Consider the following 25,958-nt stretch of genomic DNA (forward strand, 5'->3'; position numbering starts at 1 on the left):
AGCCAAATTTAGCGCTGTTTTGACTTATGATTTGTATGTGTACACATATATCATGCACATGTTCAATACATCCTTTGTACTGAAGTATCAAAAGTAAAAATTACATTTTCTAACATCAGTAAATTGCTATAGCCAGTTATTTTCATTGTAACTCCCTGAAACTGCCCAATGAATGCACTAACTTTGTTCTAAGATGGGCACCCCATCATTCCCGTCGTTAACTCTCAGCTCTTTGGACCGGCTTGTTAATGTCGTATATTCAGTGGTGATGCAGTTGAAGATGTCTAAAGAGAAACTCCGCCGACACTGTCTTAGTTATATAACAAATTTATTACAATAAGTTCAGTATCGTACCCCTGGCCGAATATTGAGACTCTCTTGATCTATGCGGGACAAGCCCTTTTATACGATGGACATCATGCTTCCAAGACATGCAAACAAAATTAACAATATCATATAACTCGTGTCAGAGGGGAAAAGGAAGAAGATAGGATACCCCAACATATGGCCTTAACCTTTGACCTGATCTTTCCCCTGCTACATCATAAATATCATCTCTCCTGTCAACGGTGCCAACCTGATGGTTTTTTGATACCCCTTTCCAAATGATTCAAAAGAACAGCTGACAACCAAAATAAATATCTTGACGTAAACTATATGTATATAATATTTCTAACATTAGTATGTAACTATGCATCTTTGTGCAGACACCTCATTAACAACTAGTATGGAGGGGCGGGGTTCCAGCATAGCAGCGCTCATGGGTTCACAGACCGTCTGTAAATGCAATGGAAACAAATTGACTACAGCAATTTATTGATATTAGATGTGATTTTTTACTTTAAATACTTTGGTACAAAGGATGTTTTGAGTAACTGAAGTGATATATGTGTACACATCCAAACCGTAAGTCAAAACAGCACTAAATTTAGCTGAATTATTGTAGTATATTCGATGGTGATGCAGTTGAAGTTGTTTGAAGAGAAACTCCGCCGACACTGTCTTAGTTGCATAACAAGTTTATTGCAACAAGTTCAGTATCGTAACAAGTAAAACGTTACTTGGAGAGCTCCTGGCTGAATGATGAGAGACTCTCCTGATCTATGCGTTACAAACCCTTATATACGGTGGATGTTATACAATACAATACAATACAATACATGCAGTCTAAATAAACAACAGTATAAATCAGTGTAAGATAGGGACAGAAGAAAAGAGAGGCCCTCTCCCAGGATGCCCCAACAATTTGCTCTTAACCTTTGACCTGAAATCTCTCCCTTAACCACGTCAAAGGAAACACTGTATGGGACTTGAGATACCCTTTCTTACATGACTCTCTTACCATATTTTACAACACAATCATCAACACTCCTGACAGCACTTTGGTTCTTTGGTACCCCTATCCAAATATCCTTAAAGTCAGGATGGATCAAAATAACAGCTAGCAGGCCAAACAAGTATCTTGATGTAAAGCATATATATGTAATAGTACAAGCATTAGGATATAACTATGCATCTATGGTCAGAAACCTCATTATAAAAAAGTGGTAAAATGAAGAGATGTTTGGGAGTCGAAAGAGCCGGCTCTTCGAGTCAAAAGATCCGACTCCCTAAAAAGAACCGAACTTCCCATCACTCCAAGTGTCGCGCGACCAAGGCAGGGCGCGTTCAGGATCAAAGCGCCGCTCCGGGATTTATCAGTGACGGAATAAAGCGTTTGTCTGTAGTTGTGTTAACGTTATAATAACGTTAGTTATCGAAATAAGCCACATCCGCTCGGTATTAGAAACTCAAACTAAAAAATCATCAACAAGAGAAACGTGAGAAGATAAAATAGGTCAGTGTGGTGAGATCTGCTTCCGGTGGTAAAGGTCAGCTCGCACGAGAAAAAAAAAAAAAAAAAAAAAAAAAAAAAGGCAAGGACCCAAGAAAACCTTCGGGAACCAACAGAAAACCTTCAGAAAACCAACAGAAAACATGGTCGGTACTTCACGGTGTGACGTTCAGAGTGTGTGCACGTGTGTGTTGGTGAGCAAAGGTGTGTGTGTGTGTGTGTGACGCAGACACGGTGCGTTCAATGAGAGCTAACGTTTCACCTGAGCTGGATGTTCAGTCTAACCTCTCTCTCTCTCGTGTGTGTGTGTGTGTGTGTGTGTGTGTGTGTGTGTTGCAGTCCCACACCATCCTGCTGGTGCAGCCCACCAAGAGGCCCGAGGGAAGGACGTACGCCGACTACGAGTCCGTCAACGAGTGTATGGAAGGTGAGCGTGTCCTCTCCTGACGTCTTCCGTCCTCTGTAGGACTTCTGATGCACCAATGAGTCAAACTTCCAGACCCAGAAGAAGCCTGTGCAAAGGAAACCAACTTATAGAATAATTATTAAATATGAATGTAACATGGTCATGTTCTCTAATTTCATTCAGATCTAGTAGTTATTAAAAGATGTTGATGTAAACTCAGCTCGTGTAACATGAAGGATGGGAGCTGAATTAATTAAGAAATTAAGAATGACATGAAACATCTGGAAACATCATGTCATCATACCTAATATCATTTGACCAAGATCTAGACGTGACCCTGTCTGAGTCCACAGGAACATGTTTTGGATGGTTAACAGTGTCGCTCTCTGTGTCGTCTGTCTCCCGCTCAGGTGTGTGTAAGATGTACGAGGAGCATTTAAAGAGAATGAATCCCAACAGCCCGTCGATAACGTACGACATCAGCCAGCTGTTTGACTTCATCGATGACCTGGCTGACCTCAGCTGTTTGGTGTAAGTTTCCGTCTGACGTGCTCGTCGTCTGTAACACACCATTTAAACAGAAGATATGTACATAAACCCTCCGACAGTTCCACATGTGATGTCAAACATCAGGAACGTGATTCAGATTCAGCTCGTTGTGACTTAAAAACTACCAAAGGAAACGGCGCAGGCTCTGATTGTGAGACGTTTGGTTGTCAGACGCCACAGCAGGGCGAGCCGTGTGCTTATTAGTCTCCATGGTAACTGCTGCTTCCTGCTCGTGGTTGAGGTTTGGCACTCGTCTCCCACAGTTTACCTGTTTGTTTGCGCCCTCCTTCTAGGAGCGCCTCCAACGCTGTGAGTGTGACTTCATGTGGAGGACTCAGCAGTGAGCTGTGGTTGACAAGGGACGTGTGTGTGTGTGTGTGTGTGTGTGTGTGTGTGTGTGTGAGAGAAATGGCCTGAATCCCTTCAAACAGCACGAGTGTGGGAATCTGTTTTATCGCTCAGATACAGGAACACTTGATTAATTTAACGACATTATTATTCCGAACACACTTATGACACAGTGTTTGTTCAGACTCTGTGTGCAGCCGCGGTGCTGGACTTTCAGACCTGACAGAAACATCTGAAACCGGAGATAATCTCTGATCCTGTTTCAGGTATCGCGCCGACACACAGACGTACCAGCCGTACAACAAGGACTGGATTAAAGAGAAGATCTACGTGCTGCTCCGCCGTCAGGCCCAGCAGGCGGCGAAGTGAGGCCCCTGAGCGAGGGCGGAGGGTCCATGTGGTTTTTCTTATCCGTAACAGTTTTTAAGTTGTTTTGAGACGTTTGACAGTTTTTAAAGTTTTTTTTTTTTGTTGTTCTCATGGAGGGACGGTGTGTTTTCTATTGTAATGTTTGACTTATTAATAAAGATTTCATTTCAATAACAAAGCCTCTTCTTTTCTACATTCATCCTTTTCTTTTCTTTTCTTTCCTCCTTTTCTCCTTTTCTACTAATTATGACAGTTTGTCTCTTAGGACTCAGGGTGTGTGGAAAGTTATTTCCACAGTTTTGGCCAATAAACATCTGAAAATATCTTGTTTTTTTTACTCCCTGTGGAAAAGTAAAGTTTCCCCTCGTGCTCGTCAGTTTTATTTTGACAGTCCCCTTGTTTCTCTCCTTCCTCCCTCTTGGAAAATCCACTGTTGGCTTCAGATAAGTGACACTGAGGATGTCGGTGCTGCACGTGGTAATTCCTCTTTCTTTTTTTTCGATACAGTGACAAAAGCCTCTTTTTGAAATATTGATTTCTTTTCTTTCTTTGGAAGAACATCTACAATTTCCTGCACTTTGAAAATAGATGCGTCTTGTGGGAATAAGATTAGAAAATGAATTTCCCCTCCTCCCTTCTTCTCTGTTTGCTCTGCAGCTTTCACTCGACACGGTGACAAATAAGCAGTTTGATAACAGCCTGGAAAAAAATATTTATTTTTTCTGAGCTTTTTGTGGAAGTAAAAAAAAAAAATGAATTTTTCCTTTTTCTGCCTCTTGGACAGAAGAATGTTTGTTCAGCTGACAGTTTGTTTTACAGTCACATGATAATGTCAGTACAGTCTGGAAATATTATCAGGTTTTTATTTCCTGAAAAATATATTTGGTTTCCTGGCTTTAGATTCAGATTCTTTGCAGGTTTATCTTTTATTCCTCATTTCTTTGTCTTTATTTTTCCATCTTTCCTTTCTTCCTTCATCCTCTTGAACAGTTTGATGGTCAAAGTTAAACTCAGGATGACAGTTTGCAGTTTTTACCTCTTGTGTGTTTCCTGTGCTGCTGCCAGAGATGACACTTTGCTTCACAGTCTTGCACATGGTGATTTCCTCATTTCCTCCTTTTGGCACAATTAACGCAGCTCCAAATATTGATTTTTTTTTTTACATCTCTCCCTGGGAGAGTGTTTACAGTTTTCTGGACTTAAGGCGATTTAAAAAAAAAAGAAAAATCAATAAAGAAATGTACAAAAAAAAAAAAAAAAAACATCTGGCAGTGGAAGTGCAGGGGACACTGAGGTGTCTGCCTGCCGCCTGGCGGTGCGCAGGAGGCGGCCTTGCTCCTCCTGTAAGCCGCAGCTGAGTCTGGATCCTCGGTTGTATTTTTTTTTTTTCTCCTCCACCTTTTGTGTTTGTGATCGGCTCTCCCAGCCTGTTTCACACACACACACACACACACACACACACACACACACACACACCCCGGTACCCCCCTCCTCCTCCTCCTCCTCCTCTCCTCTCCTTCCTCCACCACCTCCTCCTCCTCCTTCATCCCACCTTACCCTACCCCATCCACCACCACCACCACCCCCCTCTCCTCCTTTTAGCATCTGAAAGGACCACTGAGTGAGAATCGATGGCGCAGAGGCCCGCCTGACAGGACAATAAACCACAAAGAAGGGGTGAGTTTTTTTTTTTCCTCCTCTTCCTCCTCCTTCTTGTTTTTTTTTTTTTTTTTTGTGAATTGCAGAATTACTCCTAATGACACCTCGATCCGGATCAGGATCCGGATCAGGATCACCGCTCGGAGGCTGCTGCTGATCTTCATCATCATCTTTTGTTACCGCGATATGATTTACAGCAGCTGCCGCGCGCACGCACACACGCGCAGGGATCATCAGAATAATTGAGATTAAAAATCAGACACATGGACACAAACAGGCAGCTTCAGGGTTTGGGACATTCACCTTACGTAACCTAGAAACGCATCAGAGCCGCTCATGTGTTTTTATTGAACACGCACGCTGCTGCAGGTTTAGATGAGGGCTCGTGTGCGGGGATTTCATTGGGCGATGCGGTACCTGGAGGCTGTTAATGCGGCTGTCGTGTTGTAAACAAAAATATGTCAGCGGGACCGGAGAGGGAGGTCTGTCTGTCTGTCTGTCTGTCTGTCTGTCTGTGATCATTGGCTCGCGCTGTGCTCGAGCTCTTCTCCACGTTGTTTTTTTTCAGCCATGAGGAGAGAAGAGGAGGTGATGGAGGAGGAGGAGGTGATGGAGGAGAAGTCACCGCCGTCTGTTCTCAGCTCAGCCTCTTTAGACACAACAATAGCTTCCATCTTCCTCATCAGCTCCAAAAATACTGATGTGATGCTGTTATTGGTGAAGACGTGGTCCAGTCTCTCCATCAGCACCACCCTCCTCCTCCTCCTCCGCCTCCTCCTCCGCCCCCCAGATGTCTGCAACAGAATCACAGCAGCTGAGGAGAAGTCGATGAATCAGATATTGATCTTATGTCTCAGCGCAGAGATGAGAATATGTTTTGGCTGGTGGTAACCTCAGGTGACCTGACAGCATGTGGTGGTGTGTTTCTGTCCTCCACCCTCCTCCTCCTCCTCCTCCTCCTTCTCTCTCTCCTCACATCCAGCCTCTCCGCCGGCTTCCCGCACCGTGAGGACGCAGCGATGCTGCCCCAGCAGAGGGAGGACCCGTCTCCGTCCCGCCGACTCGGCCTGGCATCCTTCCGCCGACTCCAGACACTGAAGCCCGGCCACGACTTCCCATGAGGCCACCACCAGAACTCAGCTCGACCGCTCTGTATGGGGCCTCTCACATATGAAGTAGGTTCATACTGTCTCTGTCTGGAGTTCAGAAGTTGTTCTGTCCAGTGATGAATACTTTCACCTCTAAAGGTCTTTGGTTGAGGGGTCACAGGTAGATATTACTTTATTATAAGGGCTCCCAAAAGGTTGGGAAACTCGTCTGGACAATAAATCAGACACGTTTGTTGACCTCTGGCACAGTTTCACACAAAAGCATCTTAAAAGCTCGTAGCAGAAGGACAGGTGCACATATAGTACAGACACTGATATATGAAAGTTCGGTTTGTGACCTGAGAGATCTGCTCGGTGCGTAAACTCTGAACACGTCTGTGCACTGCTTCGTTTACCGAGAGGAGGATCTTAAATCCAGAAATCTGTTGTCGGAGTGATGATTGTTCTTGTCCTGGTCACAACTTCACAGCAGCTTTCTGAATGAGCTCTGCTGTGGTTTGAACTTATGTTTCTCTGAGTCAGACTCTTATTTTTAAATCTGCTGTCGATGTGATCTCCATCTGTGATCAGCGTTTATGAAAATAATCAGTAACAACCGTAAAAATGTTTCATTTAAATGTTCACGTGCTTCCTTTTCCTCTTAGTTGACATGGAGGATGAAGATGGGACTTGTCTACTTGATGTTTTGTGGTGAGTCTGACTGATTCGTACTTATTGTGCTTGTGGCACCACGATTAATAAATAAAGACTAAATTTATTGTAAATGTCTGACCTGGATTCAGCAGAATAAAAACTATCCTGTAGATCATACGGAAACTATTTGTTTGACTTCTTAAACTTTGGTATCGTTTGGTTCTGATTGTGATTGTGATTGTGATTTTATTCTCTGCCCTCTCTCCGTCTTCGCAGTGACCCCCAAGCCCTGAACGACTTCCTTCATGGGACCAATGAGGTAACAAAAGAGTGTATAAGAAAATCAAACGATAAACTGGAGATGGGAATATCTGACATGGTGCTGAGAGCTGTGTGGAGGAGCTGACGTGTGATGAGAGAGTGTTGGTGTAAATGTTCTGAGCCCAACCTAAAATCGTCTGATTTCATCCCACAGCTGCAGACTGAAGACCTGCTCATTAACTCCTCCTCTGGGGAGCCCTCCCTCTTCACAGATGCCCCGGTGAGTGTCTGGATCCACAGCCAGCAGCGTCACAACAAGCAGCACTTTCCCCAGAGGATGATTTTTTAAAAAAAATCTCCTTCTGTGCCTAAAACCACTTCCTGTTAACTCCTGCTAATCACACACTTCTCTCCTCGTTTTCACCCTCGCTCATCCTCCACCTCCCTTTCTGTCTCTGTCCCTCCAGAGCCCCGTCTCTCTGCTCGGAGATGGCAGGGATTCCCCAGACACGCCTCCACCTGGGTGTGTGGATCTGTCCTTCCTGGAGGAGGCCCTCCTGTCATCGCCGGAGGGCGGGGAAGACCCACAGGTGGTGCAGGGTGGGACGCCTGTGGAGGCCGGATTCGAGGCGAAGAAGGGAGACGTGGAGGAGGCGGAGGAGGCAGAGGTGGCGTGTGATATCCTCCAGCAGAGCCTGCAGGAGGCTGAGATCACGGAGCAAACCATGGCTCTGGAGGCAGGTCTGGCCCAACCTGGAGACAGCCTGTCCCTGTACTCACCTGCCCCTCTCCTCTCTCCACCCACCGTACCATTCGTACCCAAGTCTGTGACCTTGCCCGTCACCCCGACGTTGCCCAGAGACACCCAGGCAGCAGTGGAGCCTCCCCAGCCTTCCCTCCTGGCTGTCGGGCCGGGCTGCCCTTCTCTGAAACCTGCTGCCCCTCCTCAGCTGATGGGGCTCCTGCCTGGAAATGTGTTCCCTGCTGCTTCTCCAGAGACCTCCTTCTCTCTGAGTCCTGCCCAGGGATCCAGTATGATCATCCACAAGGCCGTCCCCAGTATGACCAGTCGTCCTCTTATCACCCCGACCCTGCGAGCAGCAGCAGCAGCGCCGGGCATCGTCCTGCAGCGTGCCCCGCTTCCCATCCAACCCAAGCTGCCCATCAGCATTCAGCCCAGACTGGTTCAAATTAGCCCCAAGCCTTCTGGGCAAAAACACCCTCCAGGTCTAACGTTTGTCCCTGGGACTGCCTCACCAAATATTTTACTCTCCCAACCTCCGGGCCAAAAGCCTGCAGCTCCGCCACCGCAGCCCACCCAGCAGCTCCCCAAACCAGTCAGTCTGCAGCTGGTCAACCAGGGCGGCTCCTTTGTGCTTCAGCCTCAGGGACTCTTCCAAGGCCAAAACCAGTTCCTTCTTCCAGGCCAGTGCCCTGTTACGATCTCCCAGCCCGCCAGTGCAGCTCGACCACTGCTGACCCCCAGTCACCAAGGCCCGTCCGTCCACAGCCTGACTCCCTCCGCTGGGCAGCTGGTGGACGGCTCTCAGATCCTAACTGTGCCCCAAAGACAGCTGAACTTCAGCCCTGTCTTCACCACCCCTACAGGGCAGCTAGCGCTCCGCCAGGCCACTGTGCTTTCAGGACCTTTGCAGCTACAGTCAGCGCCCCAGACCGTCTTCCAGATGCCAGCACAGCTGGCTGGAACCTACACTCCAGGAGGACAGGGGCAGCGTGCCACCCTGGTCCACAGTCCTGCTCTTGGAAACCACATTACCTTGATCAACAGTTCAGGGGTGCTTCCCCCAGATCTCACTTCCATCTCTATTGTTAACGGACACTCTGTAGTTCAGGGGCTGCCTTTTGCTGCCCAGGCCCCGGCCCCTCAGACAGGAATGACAGAGGGACAGCTGAGCCTGCAGCAGGCCTCCGTGGTTCTGCTGCCAGAAAGAACCATTCAAGAGGAGAGGACGAGCTCGGAGGAGACCTTCCACCAACTACCACAGGTGAGCTGCAGCCTCGGGCACAGAGAGTTAGTGTTACAAACCGAGATCGTGGAGTTTTTAAAAAGATACAGACACTCGTCAGTTAGAGAGGATTCATGGGAAGATGTCTTTGAGTTGCATCATACAAAATGTCTGATCCAGTCTTAAAGCTCGACACATGCAGGAAATGAAAGTCCGGAGATTTCTGCCTTGGCAGCTTCGATTTCGCTCAGCGTGATCCTGAACCTCACAGCAAGGAGGTTCCTGGTTTGAACCTCGGCTGGAGTCTTTCTGTGTGGAGTTTGCATGTTCTCTCCGGGTTCTCCGGCTTCCTCCCACAGTCCAAAGACATGAACAGGTTGATTGGTGACTCTAAATTGTCTGTAGGTGTGAATGTGAGTGTGAATGGTTGGCAAGAAAATGAGTGGAAACCAGGGGGTGTCTGTAAAGACCTGTGGAGCGTGTACTGTGTTTGTAAAGATCTAAGTCTTAGTTTGAGTTTGAACTCTGATGTCCATGTCTCCTCCTCCTGTAGTCCTATGGACACGTTCTCCAGCATGTGTCGGTGCAGCCCACCTCTGCAGGGCTGCAGTCCTCCTCTCCTCCTGTAGTTACAGTCCTGCAGCCTCCTCCTCCTCCTCCTGAACCACCTTTGGCCCCCGATCCGGCTGTGGAGATCCCCAAACTACTGATGCCCCCAGCAGACCTGACCCAAGTAGTGGAGGAGGTGACCCACTCGATGAGTCAGAACGAGGCCTTTATGCAACATCTGCAACAGGTCAGAGCTTCAGCAGAGTCCTGCATGCTCACATTTTTCTGTTTATTAAGAACGGCTCCTCCTCAGTGACGATGTTTCTATTGATATTAGTAACAGAACGGGCCGATAAATCAACAGCATTGTATCGACTTTCAGCCTCCAGCTGCCCTCACCGTGTGCAGCAGAGCTAAACACAGATCCAGGAAAAGTTTAAGACGCTGGATGCAACAGTTAGATTAGAAAAAGATGAGATAGCATAAACAATAGATTATGAATTGTTTTAACATGGTCCGAGTCGAGCAGTGTGAAGGGTGAGTCGAGGTCATACTGTGTGCTCTGTCTGAGAGGTGAGAGGTGAGATGGTCTCTAATATGATGCATGACAGTGATACTACGCTGAATATTTGGTTGTTTTATAAGTGACAGAAAAATATTCCCAAAACAATATTTTGTTTTATTTACCAGCCGCTGTGAACGAGAGTTACTCAAGGCATGTGAGTTTTTTTGGAACGCCGTCTTAAAATGCAACAAGGCTCAAAACAAAATTGGTTTAAAGTGGAATAAAGTTAATCTGATTTAAAGGAAAACAGACGTGCAGTTCCAGCAGCTACAGTGCAATAATGCTGGAAGTCCCAAATCCAATAAAGAAGATAAAATGAATCAGAGAAACAGGAGAGCTGAACTATAGCTGAGGTCAGTCTAACAGCAGCTGTTCATCTTCTGTCTCCGTCTTTTCTACCTACAGCAAGCACTTAGTTCTCCCATCACATCTGACCTGTTGGCCGGAGCGCTGCCGGTGGTGCCGATGGAGTCGCTCGCCTCCCCGGTCCCGAATGAGAGAGACACCCAACCGCAGACCCGTGCAGTCTCCGGACAGGACGCCTGCACTGTGATGTCTGACCAGTGTGTCGAGGCTTCTCCGCTTCAGTCGGACCCAGAGGACACACCGCTGATCTGCTCCTCGCCCCCCATCCAGGACGCCGAGAGACCGGCTGCCACAAGTTTCTCCCCTCTGGCCGGGCCTCAGATTTCTCTGCCTGGACCTGAGAGTTCAGTCCCCCAGATCACAGCTCCTCAGCCTCGCATCGAGCCCCAAGTTCAGTACCAGCTTCCTCATCAGCTCCAGGTCTCACAGACCTTATTCGCCCAGATCCAGCCATCTGTTCCTCAGCCTTTGCCCCAGGTCCAGGCCCCGGCTCCTCAGCTACAGGTCCAGTCGTCTGTTTCCCAGCCTCCGTCTTCGGTCAACACCTCGGTGCACAGGAGTCCCTCCCCTCTGCGTGTCAGCATCTCGGTGCCTCAGCAGCAGCCTGATCCTTCAGCTGCTGGTCTCTCCAAAGGAGGAGACGCCTCTGCTGTCCAACAGCACACACAACACAGTGAGTGTCACGTAACGCATGACACAGACACAGTCACTGTAATCAGTGTGATAATTATTATGATCTGCAACACCATCATCATCATCATCATCATCATCATCACCTCTGTCATCGCTGCTCCTGTCTCTTTTTCCAGAGCCAACAGCTGCCTTGGTCGTGGAGGGTAAAGCGTTTACCCTCGATGTCCATCCACCCTCTCCTGCAGTCCAGGGTGTCCAAGTTCACGGACCCCCAGCTCCAGGAGAGAGTGCCCCGGTCCAGACGAGCCAGCAGACCGGCACCAAGGTGAGAGAAAGATCCAGTGAACTTCAGAAACACACTGAGAACAACAGACCGCGTTCCTCTGTGGGTTAAACCGACTTGGCTCCGGTCTTGAAACAGAAACGTGAAGCTTTGAAATGATTATTTGTTAAAATGCAGCAAACGTGCAGTTTTTTTTATTAATGACTCCAAAATGCACTTCTGTCTCCGTCCTTTGATCCCATCCAAAATGTTTCCCGGCTGCCAGCTGGCAGCAGAGCAGAGGGAGGAGAGGCTCACACCAGCATTGCGCCGGCACAGGTAAGAGAGAGCAGCGACTCAGAAACTTCACCACATGTAACTGCACTTGATAGAGATCTTTAATTCTGAAGAGCGTTGCAAATAAAAGTGAAAGATTTCTACTTTTATTCTTCGTTAAAGCTGATAAGCTCGAGTCCAAGAGACCGATCGTCTGCAACAAGTCGACGACTTCTTCAGGATCAAACTGGTCGTGCTGCTGATACGATGCAGAAAGAGCTTTGTTACCTCAGTAATAATCTGCTGGATAATTCATTCATTTATTAACAGCTGGCTGGTCTCACAGACGTGGATTAAGTCGGATCCTTCAGTAATGCTTTTTAATCCGAGTCCTCCAGGACTGCTTTGACTGTTCGTTCTGCTGCTGCTGATACAACTCCAACAGCTGCTGCTGCTGTTACATGCACTAATGCTACCTGTGTTAACAACAGCACCTCTGCTTCTGACATGACTACGACTACCACCAAGGCTCGATTACCAACCAGGCAATGTGGTGCAACTGCCCCAAAAGGGATTTTGCACCACTGAAGTCCTGGATTATGGTTTCATCTTGTGTCAAAACATAGTTCTAACACCTTTATGTTTTAGCAGAGGGTAAATTTAAACCACAGTGCAGAGTTTGTACTCAGCATTGACTTGTCGTCTTGGTGTTCTTCAGGTTCCAGCAGCAGATCTGTTTGGACCACGGAGCGGTCCAGACCCCCTTCACCGGCCCGGCCTTTTCCACGCTGAAGGACGCTGTTAGACGCCTGCTGCCGTACCACACCTGTGCTGGTCACCTGCCCACTCAGGATGACTTTGATTTAGGTTAGTGATGATGATCAGTGTTAAAGATCTGAAATGAACCGTCTGCTGGAGATATTAAACATGTGACAGCAGCTGCTGCCTTCAGCTCTGAGTGAAAACAGAAGACGTACGGTACAACCGTCAAACGCTGCATGAAACAGACAGACTGCATGATTTACCATGATTATTATGGAATTAATCAGTGCTACACATTAAAGATGTACTCTAATGTGACAATATGCACTGCAGTAAATAATATCGCTGTGTCCTGTCGTCTGAATCACAGTGAAATCCTGTGGAGCTGCAACTGAAGATCATTTTAATTAGTGATTCATTTCTGGATTTGTCCATAATTGTTTTCTCTTTATAGTTTTTATTTCTCTTCTTATTTGAGCTTTGAACTTCACGTCTGTGTATCAATAAAGATTTATCTTCAATTATAAGATGTAAGAAATTAGTGGAAAAACAGAGTTGATGCTTGTTTTTGCCAATCAAACCAGTCCAGAACCAGTTTACTAGAAGCTGCTGGAAATCTGAAAATAGTTGCACTTTAACGGTTCATACCGGTGTGAAGTAAACAGCATTAAAGAGCTGTGTAGGATTCTCAGATGGGGGTGATCATTGTGATGATGTCTCTCTTCTCACAGTGGACCAGGAGTTTGACTCCGTGTCCGGTTTCCTGCTGAAACGCACCAAGGACATGGTCAACAAATACAGGCAGCTACTGGTTAAAGAAACCCAGGTAAGACACAAGACACTTCTTCATGTCTCTCAGCATCTAGTGTCACTGTAACTGTTCTCATTCATTTGTAAATGTGCAAATGAAGCTGTGTGTGTCTCACGTGGGATTTGATCTGGGTCCACAGCAGGAGAGTCCGTCAGCGGAGATGGTGATGCTGGAGCGTCTCTTCCTGCAGGCGGAGCGCTGTGCTTTGGCCGAGGACAGACGGAGAGTCCGCAGAGATCCAGGTGTGAGACGTCATCACACATTTTATCCTGTAAAGATCTGTGCAAATCTTTTTTTTTAATAAACAACGATGCTGTTTCAAACCTCAGGACAGAGGCACGGACACAAGTGAATTATCATTTGACTGCGCCTCAGAGCGCGGCACTTAACCTCCACATTTGCTCTGGAGCAGCTCCCAGGTGTGAATGTGTAATTAATCTGTGTAAGTGTGGAGCAGGGTCGTGCTGAGAGAGACTCTGCATGATGACGAGAAAATTACATGTGAGGGGTTAAGAGCAAATGAAAGCAGGGATGATATGTTAATTAATAAGTTGGAAAAAGGGGAAGGAACCTCCTGAAAACAGTTAAATGATAAATGAATGATAAATAATAAACTAGAATCTGTCAGAGATAGAAGATAGAAGTTACAGGTCAGAACAGATGTTACACTGTGAGAACATATAAATTATGGATTTATGTTTCTTTGTTGGTGTCTGTGAAACACTGACTGTTCTCGTTCATTCAGAGTCGTTCATGATGGCCCTGGCTACATCAGCGTCTTCCCCGCACGGCGCCCACTCCTCCGCTCCCTCCCACCTGCACTCCTCTCGCAGCCCCTCCTCTCCACCAGCCTGGACCAGACTGTCTGACCGGCCCCCGGGACTGAAGACGTACCGCTCCAGCTCCCGCGGGGCTCTCAGGCTCACCATCAAGCAGGAGTCCGGCTCCCGTAAGGTGGTTCACAACTCCGCCTGCGATCCGGGACTCAAGAGGGACCACATGGGGCAGCTGACCAACGGCAGCAGCGGAGCTGTGAACGAACCACGCCACTCTCAGGCAGCCAACGGAGCACCCCAGCGTCCTCAGCATGACGAGGAGATCTCCAACGGAGCTCTGCCTTGTAACACCGCAGAGGAAGTCTCACAGACAGCGCCCAGTTCCAAAATAAAAGCCCCAAATCCTCTTTCTATGCCAGAGCCACAGGCTGGTTGCTTCGAGTTGCCTCCCAGAGATGTCAGTGCCCCGAAACTGAAATGCTACAGGTTGGATGCGTCTCCTCGGCCGGAGCAGCGGTTCAGCCCGCCTCCTCCTCCTCCTCCTCCTCCTCCCCTTCAAGAGGACAACATGCTCAGTGAACATCTACAGAGTGCCATCGACAGCATCCTGGAGCTTCAGCGCCTGCAGGGCCCCTCTGCAGCCCCGACCAGGGCCACGTCAGGCCCGTCACTGGACCAGGCTGTCACCAGCATCCTGGAAGGACACCTGTGAGGTAACCTCACCTGTCTGACGTGGGATGAAACAAAGAAAGGTGACTTCTTCTCTGCTCCCAGAGCTAACCGAGATTTAGTCTCTGGAGTTTCAGAGATTTCTTTTTAAGGGACCGATTGTTTGAAAGAAGGAGGAGGAAAAAAAGAAGAGGCACTATAAAGAGATGCATACCAGACAACAGCACTATCTATAGTCCGATAGATGTTAGATACTTCATTTCGATGTACGTTTGTGGAAAAAAAAAATCTATTTGAATAGGAGCTATATTGTTTCAGTGGTAGTTAAGTCATTCAGAGGTTTACGACACTGGTGTAACCTTCATCAGCATATAGTATATAAGTAATAGTGAGGATAACGAAAACGTGGAGTAGACTGAGATTATTCAATAGTTTTTTATAAGATTTCTTTCACAGATGTGAAGTTTCTTTTGCATAGTGCCAAGCTTCCAGGGTATTTATTTTGATAATCTGTGCCAATTGTGTTTTCAGATGAGTTGCATCGAGAAAGGCAGCGAGTGTGTGTGTGTGTGTGTGTGTGTGTGTGTGTGAGACGAGTGTGTTCATTTGGGAATAGTTTGTGTGGATCTAAAAGAAAGAGAAAGTGTGTGTGTGTGTGTGAAAACATTGCATCCTGCGACGGGGACCGTGCATACAAAACAAAATACAAAAGAACCCTGCAGGCTCCATCATCTCGGCTTATCGAATGAAACTCCAAAGAATTTGTGACTTGCTACATCCTGAATACACCAGCAAACGTCCATGTTGTGTCTCTTCCCACAAACTGGAGTCCGTCCTCGTTTAAAGCAAAGAAAGAAAGAAAACACGAAACAGAAATTAGGCGTGCGTTTGTTTGTTTTATTAGGTTTGGACCCTTGTTGTCGTTCATGCTGGAGTCTGACTGTGAAATATTTGTAGAATGGTCTCTCATATTTAATGTATTAACATGCAAGCAATAATGAGTTAGGGTTGTTAGGAGCAGTGGTGGTGCAGCGAGGAGGAGGAGGGAGATCTTTGCCCGTCATCGGATGAAAACCAAGATTGTTTTTCAGGAAGGAGAGATGCTTATTTCGTCATCTGAGCCCGTGTCGTTCTGAAATGATGTTTGAGGGTCACGTAACGGCGTAAATGATCCAGTTTGAGAAAGAAAAACACCAAAACCGCGGCTGTTTCCCACAACACACTGTACAGAACTTGAGCCTCTCTGCATCATCAAACAGCCTTTGACCAAAAAAACTAGAAGAATCGTCCGCTTCGCATCTTCACAACTCTTTTATTTATGTATTTATTTATTTATTAAGTTATTGGTTCAAAGCCCGCCGTGCTAAGCCAGCTTAGAAGATTTATTCTCACGCAGCCATCGTGGAGCAATATGATTTTTTTCTTGCAACATCTTTACGTTAATGTGACAATCTTATCGGTCTGTGTGAAAAATGTGAAAACACATGAGAGAGTAGATGTCATTCGTTTCATCGGTTGTTCGACTCTCGCTCATGAAACTTGTGCAAAATATTCTTTGTAGATGGATTTTACCGTGAAGGTTTAAAAAAAAAAAAAAAAAAGTCAAAGCTGCAAAATGTTCTCTGATTTTCTTGTAATATAAATTGAAAACGTGCTTCAAAGATTTTAGCTCTTGAAGAATTGGAAACGTTTAGAATATGCCTTATTGTTAATTCAGTGTACCTTTAAGGAATCTACAGAGAAAAGATAATTAATGTGATGTTTTAAATACCGCTCTGTTCTGAAATGTGAAAGTAACCTGTGCTTCAAAAAGAAAAAGAAAAAACATCTTCCAGAGATTTGGGGCTAAATCAAACAGGCCTTCTCATTTCTTGAAATGATTGTCATTTTTTTTTTTTGGGAAATATGTCTGTAAAAGTGTCTTTTTGTTGGAATGAACAAAAAGGAGTTATAATATGCAGTAATGTAGTGTTGAAATCTGCAGTAGTCTGGGCGGACACACACTGAAGGATTCGCCGCTCTCGTACAGCCAGGCTGGCTCTGTTACAAAGTCTGTTTCAGCACTTCTAAAGCTCACTGATGAACACAACATTTAAAATCTGTGACACAGGATTATATCAGTAACTATTTATTGGTGAAAGAAGCAGTATGGTGTCGGGTGATGGTTTGTATCAGCTCGTTCTGCCGTGATATTACTGTTCTGGTTCACTCTCATGTCATTCTCAGTGAAAAAGGTCTTTAAGAATACACCGTACACCGTCAGCTCAGCACCAAACAGCAGACAGGAGTTGGTGGAGACCAAAAATGAGAGTGAATGTTGGATTTATATTCATCAGTTTGACACAAACACGACTACAAATGAATGTTTTATAACAAGTTCACCAGATCAACCATTAATAAGGGTTAATAATATGTTACAGCTGTGGTTATAACTTGTTTCTGCTGCCACCAAGTGGCCAAAAAGGGTTACTGCAGGTTAAAAATGTAAACGTTTGCCAGCACTTCAGTTTTTATTTCTTTAACAAAAGGAGTTGTAACGTGTTCGTTAGTGAGCTGGTTGGTGGATTGGCAGTAATGTTACAGTCAAGACACGAGAGCGGTGTCAACTTTTGTCTTAACCATCAGCAAAGCTGAGAACGCGAGTCAGCACGTTTCCCACAATGTGAATTTCTTCAACAGAGTTTGAAGACGTGAAGTCTTCGGTGTGTCTCCGCCCTCAGAGGTTTCACTGTAATGCAGTAAAGATGTCAGAGTGTCTTTCATGAACAGGATTGCACTCCTCGTCACCGCTCAACTTCTTAAAAAAGGAGGACGCTCCACCAAAAATGTCGCTCGTGTTGATCTCCTCTTTAATATTTCAGAGGAGAAGAACTTCACGTCATCTTTGGTGGAGTCCCCTTTGGAACGAAGCAGCCTCATGTGCCATTGTTACCGTTGCATTCTGTCCGCAGTGTCAAACACTGACCGTGCTTCGTTCTGTCAGCATCTTAGGACAAAGTTTTACATCTGCATGTTGAGCCATTTTGGTATTTATTTGTAAATGTGTTCTCTTTTTTTTATTTTTCTGACTGAACTGTGAAACCAGGGGAGCTCATAACTCTACACGAATTCAACTTCAGATACAAAACATTTGACTGACAGATTGTTCTGATGCCAAAATCAAGAGGCCTTAATTCAGCAAAACTAGATTGTAAAAAAAAGTAAAGAAAGAAAAAAAAAAAGTCATTCCTGACAGAAAAAAAAAAAAATCCACCTGAAGACTCCTTTGACCTGAAAGTCACGAGTGATTCATATATGAAATGTTAAGAAAAACGCTTTTCTACTCATTTTTACAGACTATTTATTAAACTGTGATTTTGTAAGAAATAAAAACAAAAACAAAGTGTGTGAAGGTGTGTGTGTGAACAGACACAAACATCAATACAAACATTACCTTTATTTTATATCATTCATGAATTAGGAAAACAAACAAAGATTCAGGATTTACATCCAGGAAAATATCGACAGAGACGAAGCAGCTGTGAAGACATTTATCAGCCTTTGCAAAGGGGGCGTTTGGTTTCAAGGTTAATACTCAGTCACATTCGGAGTTGGCACCTTTTCTTCTTCTGTAGTTTGGGTTCTGTCAAAGACGTCGTAGTGAAACACTGTAAACTGAAACGAGCTCACGTCCCGACGCTGCGGCTCCGGGTCCGTGTCTGGGGATTAAGAGGCACGTTAAAACACGAGCCATGGAGGCGTCCCAAACATCTGGAGACGCAGCGAGCGAAGCATAAACATCAGGAGCTTAAAAATGATCAACCGGCCAACTTCACTGTGGTTTAGTATTCGTCTCCACCCGCCCCAAAGGCACCTTGGGACCAAACTCATCTTTTCAGAAAAGGGAAGGGAACACGAGATGAAATTTGATTTCAAAAGATGCGTCTGGGGAACTCATCCTTCATCTATCGACTTAAAACAGACAACAGTGAAAAGAAAAGCAGGGTGGAGCGTCGTGTTAAAATGATCCCGTCTCTGCAAAGCGTTTATTCTCAGACTGATGGAGGCAAAAGCTTCTAACCTGCAGGATAAGGAGGGAGGGTGGGGTCAGTTAAATTGAGAGCAGGCTGTAGCTTTTACTAAAAATCTGTTCTTAAATTTAGATATTTTAACCTTTCATAAATAATTATACATCTTTCATAATAAAAAGTGGCCGTATGCAATCTCATGGCGTCCACCGTGGCGTCATGGACTCGGATTCAGTGCTGGGTATCTTCTCACAAATAAAGAGTCTCTGCTCAAGTTCATTCAGGATCCACGTGGAAACCTAGCAGCATCTCACGGGCGCTCAGGTTCGTTGTCCATCTGCAGGTGTAGTGTATTCACCTGTTAACACCAGAGTGGTAACTCTACAGCTGCCACATGTTGGTAACGTTTCGGTCCCGGCTGGTGGAGCAGCTCATTCATCCACTCACTAAAAATTTGGCTTGTAAAGTTTGCAGGAAGTTTCAAATCTAACCGGCACTCTGACCGGCTGATGAGAAGCTCAGCTTCCTGTCCTGGTCTGCAGCTGCTCGTGGTCCTCATGGAGACCGACGTCAGTTGAGTTTGATGGGCAGGTCCTCTCCGTACTTGCGGAGGAACTTGCTGTGGTTGTGGTCGACGGACCAGAGCGGAGGGAGGTGTCGAGGCTGCATGGTGGTGAGGAAGTGCTGCCTCCAGCGGCGCTCCAGGTCCATCAGGCCCCGCAGGCCCTGATCGGCTTGAGCCTGCACCACCTTCAGACCGTGAGGCACGTACGCCTTGTTGAAAATCCTTCAGGAAAGAGGAGCAGTCAGAAGGAGAGTGCACACGGCAAGAGAACTGTAGGGATGGGAATCGAGAACCGATTCTTGCTGAGAACCGGTTCCGTGTGTTTCAATTCCATGAAATCGTTGGCAGTTTATCTAACGATTCTCTTATCGATTCCAGAAAGCACGTACGTCGCGTAACTTCTGCAAGAAGTTACGCACGCTCGATTCCAGCAAGCACAACTAATTACGGCATGTAACGTAAGTTTGGCACGTGCAGTGCAATCAGTAGTAACAATGGCACCCACTCGGTTCAAACGCTCCAAAGTTTTGCTGCATTTTACCAAAACAGACGGCAACAGGGCGACTCACAATCATTGCAAAGTGGAGATAACAGCGTCGGGAGGGAACACGACGAACATGCAGAAACATTTGCGCACACAACATGCAATATTTTGAAATGAATGTCGTGTTTTTGACACGCTTCGGACTGGAGATGAATCTCAACCTAGCAGCAGCAGCAGCAGCCAGGCTATGACCACCTCTGTGGTTACTACAGAAGGTAAATAACACACTGACGACCATGTTAGTGCCATGTGCTGCTTTGTAAAACATGCTATAACAGTTCACATTAAACGAATGCCGTCTGCATTACATTTAGAAGATGACCATGACGAGAGAGAGAGTCTGGCAGCTGTACTAGTACTCGCTCCAGTTCACTGCCTCCTCTAGATGATGCTGATCAAGCTGTTTGTTCTCCTTTTTTCGATAAAGAATTGAATCGTTAAGCGGAATCGATAATGGATTTGGAATCATAAAAATCTGATAAATTCCCATCCCTAGAGAACCGTCATGTCTGTGAGGTCAAACTCACCTCGTCTCCAAACTGGCAGCCTGCTGCAGCTCCTCGTCCGTCAGCTCCTGCTCCTCGTCCACGTTGAGGAAGCTCTTGATCAGACCCTGCAGCTCCTCTCGTCGCTGCTCCGGCAGTCCTTCGCCGGCAGTGAGCAGAGCGCGAGCCGCCGAACGTACCCGCCGTCGGTCGGAGTCCTCCAGCAGGCGGACTCCCTCCTCGCAGCCCTGAGGGGCAGCGAACTCTTCAGCCAGCTGCTGCTTCAGGAAGCCGTCGTGCACATTGGAGGCAGCGTGGCAGCTGGTGCAGAGCAGCAGGATGTCGTGGGAGTTGTGGTCTTTCATCTCGGTGGGAAAATGCCGTCTGTACTCATGTGGCACGATGTTTTTCCTGAGGGAGCAAAGAGAAGATGAGCTGTTGTGTCACGTTAAGCATAAACTATGAAAACTTTCAGTACGTGTCCAACCTGATGTAGGAATCCGCTTTGCCACAGACTACACACAGATTCTCCTTGGCAGTCAGATAATAGTCCTGTTGGGAGTCCGGACGTCCCGACGGCTCAAACAGCAGCCGGACTACAAAAGGATCTTCACTCTGGAGCACTGAGACAGAGACAACGTACAACACATAAGTAGAGAGGAACACCTCGACTTCAGACTCGTCTGAGCTTTGGGATGAGACGCAGACAGTGATCCTGTCTGAATGCGGCTAACATTATAAATACATTTAAAGATACAACATGCAACTTTATTTCATTCATATCATTTTTCATTATCCTGCGTGTACGTGCCTAACTGCTCTGTCGGTGTTTGGGAACTCAAACCGGTTGCTGTTGGCAAAACAACGGCGTGTACACATCGTGACGGGATTAAAAGGCTGCACACATCATGTGATCATTTAAGCATGTGACATGTTTCTTCTACATACAAAGATTTTAAAGATGCTGCTTATAGTGATAATTTTATAAACGAAGGAACGATGGAGGGAGACTAAAAAAAGTTGCATGTTGTAGCTCAGAACAGCGATCTTCATTAATGTTCACACATTGGAGTCATCCTGTGTACCTCCTATTCCTTTATCTAGGTACCATTTGGCTTTCTTCTTGTCACAGGTACACAGAGGCTGGTCATCCGGAGCGTGGAGGAAGCAGTTATCATAGAGAGGAGACTTCCTGTAACAGAGAGAGACAGCTGAATCTAAATCTTCCCTCCAAACTGTTTCTTTGCCTCGGCGGTGTGCGCTCCACCCTCACCTGGCGGAGTAGCCCACGCCCAGCGGTTTCCTCTTGTTATTCTTTCGAGGGTCTGGGACTTGCTGATCTCCAGACTCCGGGCTTTCTTGAGCGGGCGGTTTCCGCGTCCTCCGCCTCCTCTCTCCGTCAGACGCCCTGTCTTCTCCGTCTCCTCGGCCCCTGAAAGGCACGTCCACCAGGCCCTGGCAGCGGGCGGCCAACTCGGAGTAAGAGCTCCCGCTGGAAGAGGCGGGACTGGCTTCGGACTGGAGGCCGAGGAGATGGAGGAAGAGGGCGATGGACACTTGGGCATCTCTCGCAGCGTAAGTCATCTAAAGTGAAGAGACGACGACAATTGATTAAAGGGAGCGGCAGCAAAGTGGAGACAATGATTCACGGAGCCACATTTAAGCTCGTTTATATCAGCTAATAACAGTTTATTTCGTAATGCACTTCATCTTTCGTACTGATGATTCAGTCGAGAGGGTTTCATTCCCGTCCAAGCTGTGGAAGAACTCCAACTGTCAGTCACCCAACATCAAAAATTCATTGATTTACACCTAAAATAGCTCCTAAGTCTTCACAGCTGCTGATTTATTCACTGAAGAATGTGAAGAGCGTCGTAACACAATGAATCATCACCTGCTCCAGTGTCAGCTGATCTGCCTCCCAGTCACTGCAGCGCAGCTCCAGGGATTTATCCAGAGACACATTCAACAGATCGGCTGCCAGAGACTTCAGACTGAGGCCATTATTCACCGCAGTCAGCCTGAAACAACAGAGACGGACATAAACATCACAACGTGACACAAACAAGAAGAAAAACTGACACGAAACAGCAACAAGCAGACTGCACCTTTGTCTTAAAGTAAGGTAGCGCAGGTCGACCGTGCACGTCATCGACAGGCCGTAGTCGCGCGTCAGCCGCTTGCCGTCTTCGTAGCAGCCGACGCCGACTTTCAAAATGTGCGGGTCTCGGAGGACTTCCATTAAGCTGAGAGGGAAGTGGCCGCTTCGAAACGCCAGCAGCCTCACCAGGACACACAGGCCTGAATATGTGGCCATCTGTAACAGGGAGACCGCCGAGGCTCGGCCTTTCACCGACACCTGAGACAGACGACAGCAGCCGGGTCAGAAAAAAGCCCCCACAAACAAACAAGAAACTTGAAAAGTTGTAGAATAAAAAGGAAAAGTCCACCCTTATGATCATCTTACACTAGTACACACATCAAATCAGATGTTAGGAGTATTCTGTGTCGTCTATATGAGGCTAGTGACTGTCTGAATCTCTCAGGGTGGATTTTTCCTCTTCATGTGTGAAAACATGCAAAAGGTATTTCTTACGGCGTCGCTCTTTACCCATTCACAGTCAAACCCCAGCACGGGGAAGACTGCCAACTCCTTCTGCATCAGCGGCCACAGCTGCTGCCACTCCTCTTCAGAGCTCACCATCACTGGTTTCACCCCGAGCAGCTGTTTAGACGACGGGATCTGCACAGCAGGGGGCGGCTGCGTGGTCTGACACTCCACAGCCTTAAACTCTTTCTCCAGGAGCGGTGCTCGGGTGCACGTATACGCCACGTCTGTGAGCTCCTTCTCCACGGGACACGGAGCTTCCACAGGATCGGCCGCCGTCTGGACGGAAGGCAGCCGCTTCCTTTTTGTCCGGTACACTCGCCATATGAGCAGCCCGCCTAAGGTCGCCCCTAATACTGTTGTTAGGACAGCAGTTAAAGGCCCTCGGTGAGACATGTTGACTTGTATCTGCAGCTGGCTGAAAAAGTGCAAACCTAGAACCAGAACACACACACACACACAGTTGGTCTTCAGTGGTCGGATCTGTGTGTTCTGAGCAGGGTGTGTTCGTGATGGTTTACCTTCCCCGTGTCAGTGGGCTCCCGTATAAACCTGACTCTGCTCCCGTGATCTGGACATCTCTCTGGAAAAGACGGTCAGATTTAGTGGTCATGTGACGGTGTAGTCGCTGATCACTGACACGTTGACCTGTTGGCGGTTTCACATCCCTCCAGGTCACGTGATCATCTTCTCAGGATATGTTACTGATCTGCATTATATAGGTCTCCCAATAAAAACAACAACGGTTCTAACATCTACTTCCAAAATAAAATCCATTTCTTTTTTTATCTTTACTTGTTATTAGTTTTTCCTTAATAACAAACATATGTGCCAATAGGGCACAACAAACATACAACATAACATAAACATAACATGACCAGGGGAGGAAAGATTAAAAATAAAATCTTAATGGAGGGTTTGATCTCGTCTTTTCGGTCTATATTTAAACACATAGCTGAGACCGGCTGTCTTCAAAAATATCAGTTTGCTTTCTTAGTTTAAATGTAATTCTCTCCATAACAGATATTATAAATGACATAAATCCACTCGTTTATTGTTGGTTTGTCTTTCTTAAGCCTTTTCCTGGTCAGAGCCTTTTTACACCCCACTAACACCAACAGCAGGTATATTTATATATTTATATACGCTTTACATATTCAAGTCCATCCAGATCACATCAGTACGTGACTTTGCAGCTCATTAGACAGGCCTCCTCTCTTTAGCTTTTAACAGCATGTAGATGGTTGATTGTATGTGTATACATGTGTATTGTTATTTACTTATTTATTTATGTCTGTCATTTATTTTATCTTGTGCGGGTAGTGTTTTTTATTCATTTTATTTTGATTGTTTTCTATTTTTCCTATTATCTACTCCATGTTTTGTTTCTGTTGTGTTATTTACTGTGTTTCTATCTTTGGAAGAACTGTTTGCTGAAATCGTGCTGTATAAATAAAGCATGTTGGATTTGAAGTTTAAAACATTTTCCTTTTACAAACTGTCTCCAGGAGCCTGAGAATCTCTCCACAGAGGGACAGTGATTTGCTGAATTATAATAAAATCAGTTTCCTTTGTAATATTGTCCCAGAATCTTTGGACAATCCCAAAACAAACATGTGGTGTCTCCGATATCTCAACATGATGCTACATTATGGATCTTTGACACATGGAGATGATGAGACAGACTTTGCACCCTGAACTGTCACTTCCTGTCATACTCGAGGACTGACCACAGGACCAGGTGAGGACAGGTGAGGACAGATGAGGACAGGTGAGGTGTCACCTGTCTGCCATCAGGACATGTGACCCTCTCTGTCTGTGCTGCAGCTGACTAACATCTATCCACACACACACACACGTCTGTCATGTCTCCATAATTAGTGACAGTAGCACAGATTAATTAACGGTCACTCCTAATTAGGTCAAAGAATGTAGCTATAACAGTTAGCCTGACCGTTAGCTGCGACACAAACCGCGTAAAAAGACTCGAACCTGCGGAGCTGCCGCTCACACACCGACGTGTTCAGGAGACAACACCACCGACCGTCGGTCCGTGTCGGTATTCGGTTCAGCTTTCGCCGTTAAGTCGCGGTTACACCGACGTTTAAGCCTCGTTAGCCTGCCACAGCTACGTGCTAAGGTGTTTCGGTTTAACGGGCGACCGTGTTAACTGGCGACTGCGTCCGCGGTTGTCGTAGTTACGCGGCAGCCGTTGGAAAACAGGAAACTGTCAAACAGCGAATCAGGTGGCTGTTTTTTTAAACATTGTTACGTCAACAAACAAAAAACAAACAAATAAACACGAGGACAGCTGCGTGTTATCCTGCGACAGCCACAGGAGCGGGCACCAGTTAACACGGTCGCGCGTTAAACCGGAACACCGGTTAACTTGCTTACCTTGTGTCACCTCTCGCCGCCTCGTGCGACCCCGGCGTCCTTCCGCCGAGTGCGGCACGTTCCCGCGTTTACCGGCGCGTCTGTGCGGTGCTGCGTGAAGTTTGAGTCTCAGCTTCACGCATTCAGCCCGCACGGTGCAACTTCACGCACATGAACCCTGTTCTTCACTCAGCCAGGTCTTCCGGCCTGTATTTATAACGACGCTGCTGCGCCGGCGTGCCGCGCTTCGAGCAGCGCCACCTGCTGGACAGACGGAATAACAACCGCAGAGTCACCGCTGCGCACCTGAAAGAATATTTTTATTTTTATTATATATTATTATTTTTCCCCTTTGTTTCTAATATGGGTCTTTGTTTTTGATTATTGTTCATGTATTATTTATTTTTGTCTTTTTTTTGCAATTGTTGCACATTATTTAACTGTAAATTTGATATTTTATATATATATTTATATTTTGTTCTTAATAGACTTGTTTACATATGTTGTTTTTGTTTGTATACCTGGAGTATTGTAACAAAAATTATTTCCCCATGAGATTATTAAAGTAT

General features: G+C 46.3%; 3 protein-coding genes across 5 annotated transcripts; 2 read left to right on the top strand and 1 right to left on the bottom strand.

Moving 5' to 3' along the window:
* The first annotated feature begins 1,643 nt into the window (after positions 1-1,643).
* On the top strand, positions 1,644-3,601 carry LOC104935361 (enhancer of rudimentary homolog). Its single transcript, XM_027274881.1, has 4 exons — positions 1,644-1,980; positions 2,174-2,261; positions 2,651-2,771; positions 3,404-3,601. Exons 1-4 carry the CDS (start codon positions 1,978-1,980, stop codon positions 3,504-3,506), a joined length of 315 nt encoding a protein of 104 aa, XP_027130682.1. The 5' UTR covers positions 1,644-1,977; the 3' UTR covers positions 3,507-3,601.
* Positions 3,602-5,072: 1,471 nt separating this feature from the next.
* si:ch211-168d23.3 (BRD4-interacting chromatin-remodeling complex-associated protein) lies at positions 5,073-18,681 on the top strand. Of its 2 annotated transcripts, none has more exons than XM_019278008.2 (14): positions 5,073-5,183; positions 6,148-6,340; positions 6,919-6,964; positions 7,184-7,226; positions 7,383-7,448; positions 7,636-9,174; positions 9,689-9,931; positions 10,655-11,288; positions 11,425-11,573; positions 11,797-11,849; positions 12,505-12,653; positions 13,280-13,374; positions 13,499-13,601; positions 14,105-18,681. In XM_019278008.2, the coding sequence occupies exons 3-14, from the start codon at positions 6,924-6,926 to the stop codon at positions 14,845-14,847; spliced, it is 3,858 nt and encodes a 1,285-aa protein (XP_019133553.2). In that variant the 5' UTR covers positions 5,073-5,183; positions 6,148-6,340; positions 6,919-6,923; the 3' UTR covers positions 14,848-18,681. The 2 variants fall into 2 exon arrangements, with proteins under 2 accessions (XP_019133553.2, XP_027130694.1); XM_027274893.1 differs by lacking the exon at positions 5,073-5,183 and adding an exon at positions 5,223-5,647.
* On the bottom strand, positions 18,226-25,613 carry exd2 (exonuclease 3'-5' domain containing 2). Of its 2 annotated transcripts, none has more exons than XM_019278010.2 (10): positions 25,411-25,613; positions 23,535-23,596; positions 23,017-23,447; positions 22,514-22,764; positions 22,300-22,426; positions 21,679-21,989; positions 21,491-21,597; positions 20,893-21,028; positions 20,448-20,816; positions 18,226-19,598 (listed from the first exon to the last, which is right to left on the bottom strand). In XM_019278010.2, exons 3-10 carry the CDS (start codon positions 23,407-23,409, stop codon positions 19,382-19,384), a joined length of 1,911 nt encoding a protein of 636 aa, XP_019133555.2. In that variant the 5' UTR covers positions 23,410-23,447; positions 23,535-23,596; positions 25,411-25,613; the 3' UTR covers positions 18,226-19,381. The 2 variants fall into 2 exon arrangements, with proteins under 2 accessions (XP_019133555.2, XP_019133554.2); XM_019278009.2 differs by having other exon boundaries at positions 23,002-23,447.
* Between the last annotated feature and the right edge of the window lie 345 nt (positions 25,614-25,958).

The sequence above is a fragment of the Larimichthys crocea genome, chromosome XXIV (assembly GCF_000972845.2).
Source record: "Larimichthys crocea isolate SSNF chromosome XXIV, L_crocea_2.0, whole genome shotgun sequence".
NCBI lineage: Eukaryota > Metazoa > Chordata > Actinopteri > Sciaenidae > Larimichthys > Larimichthys crocea.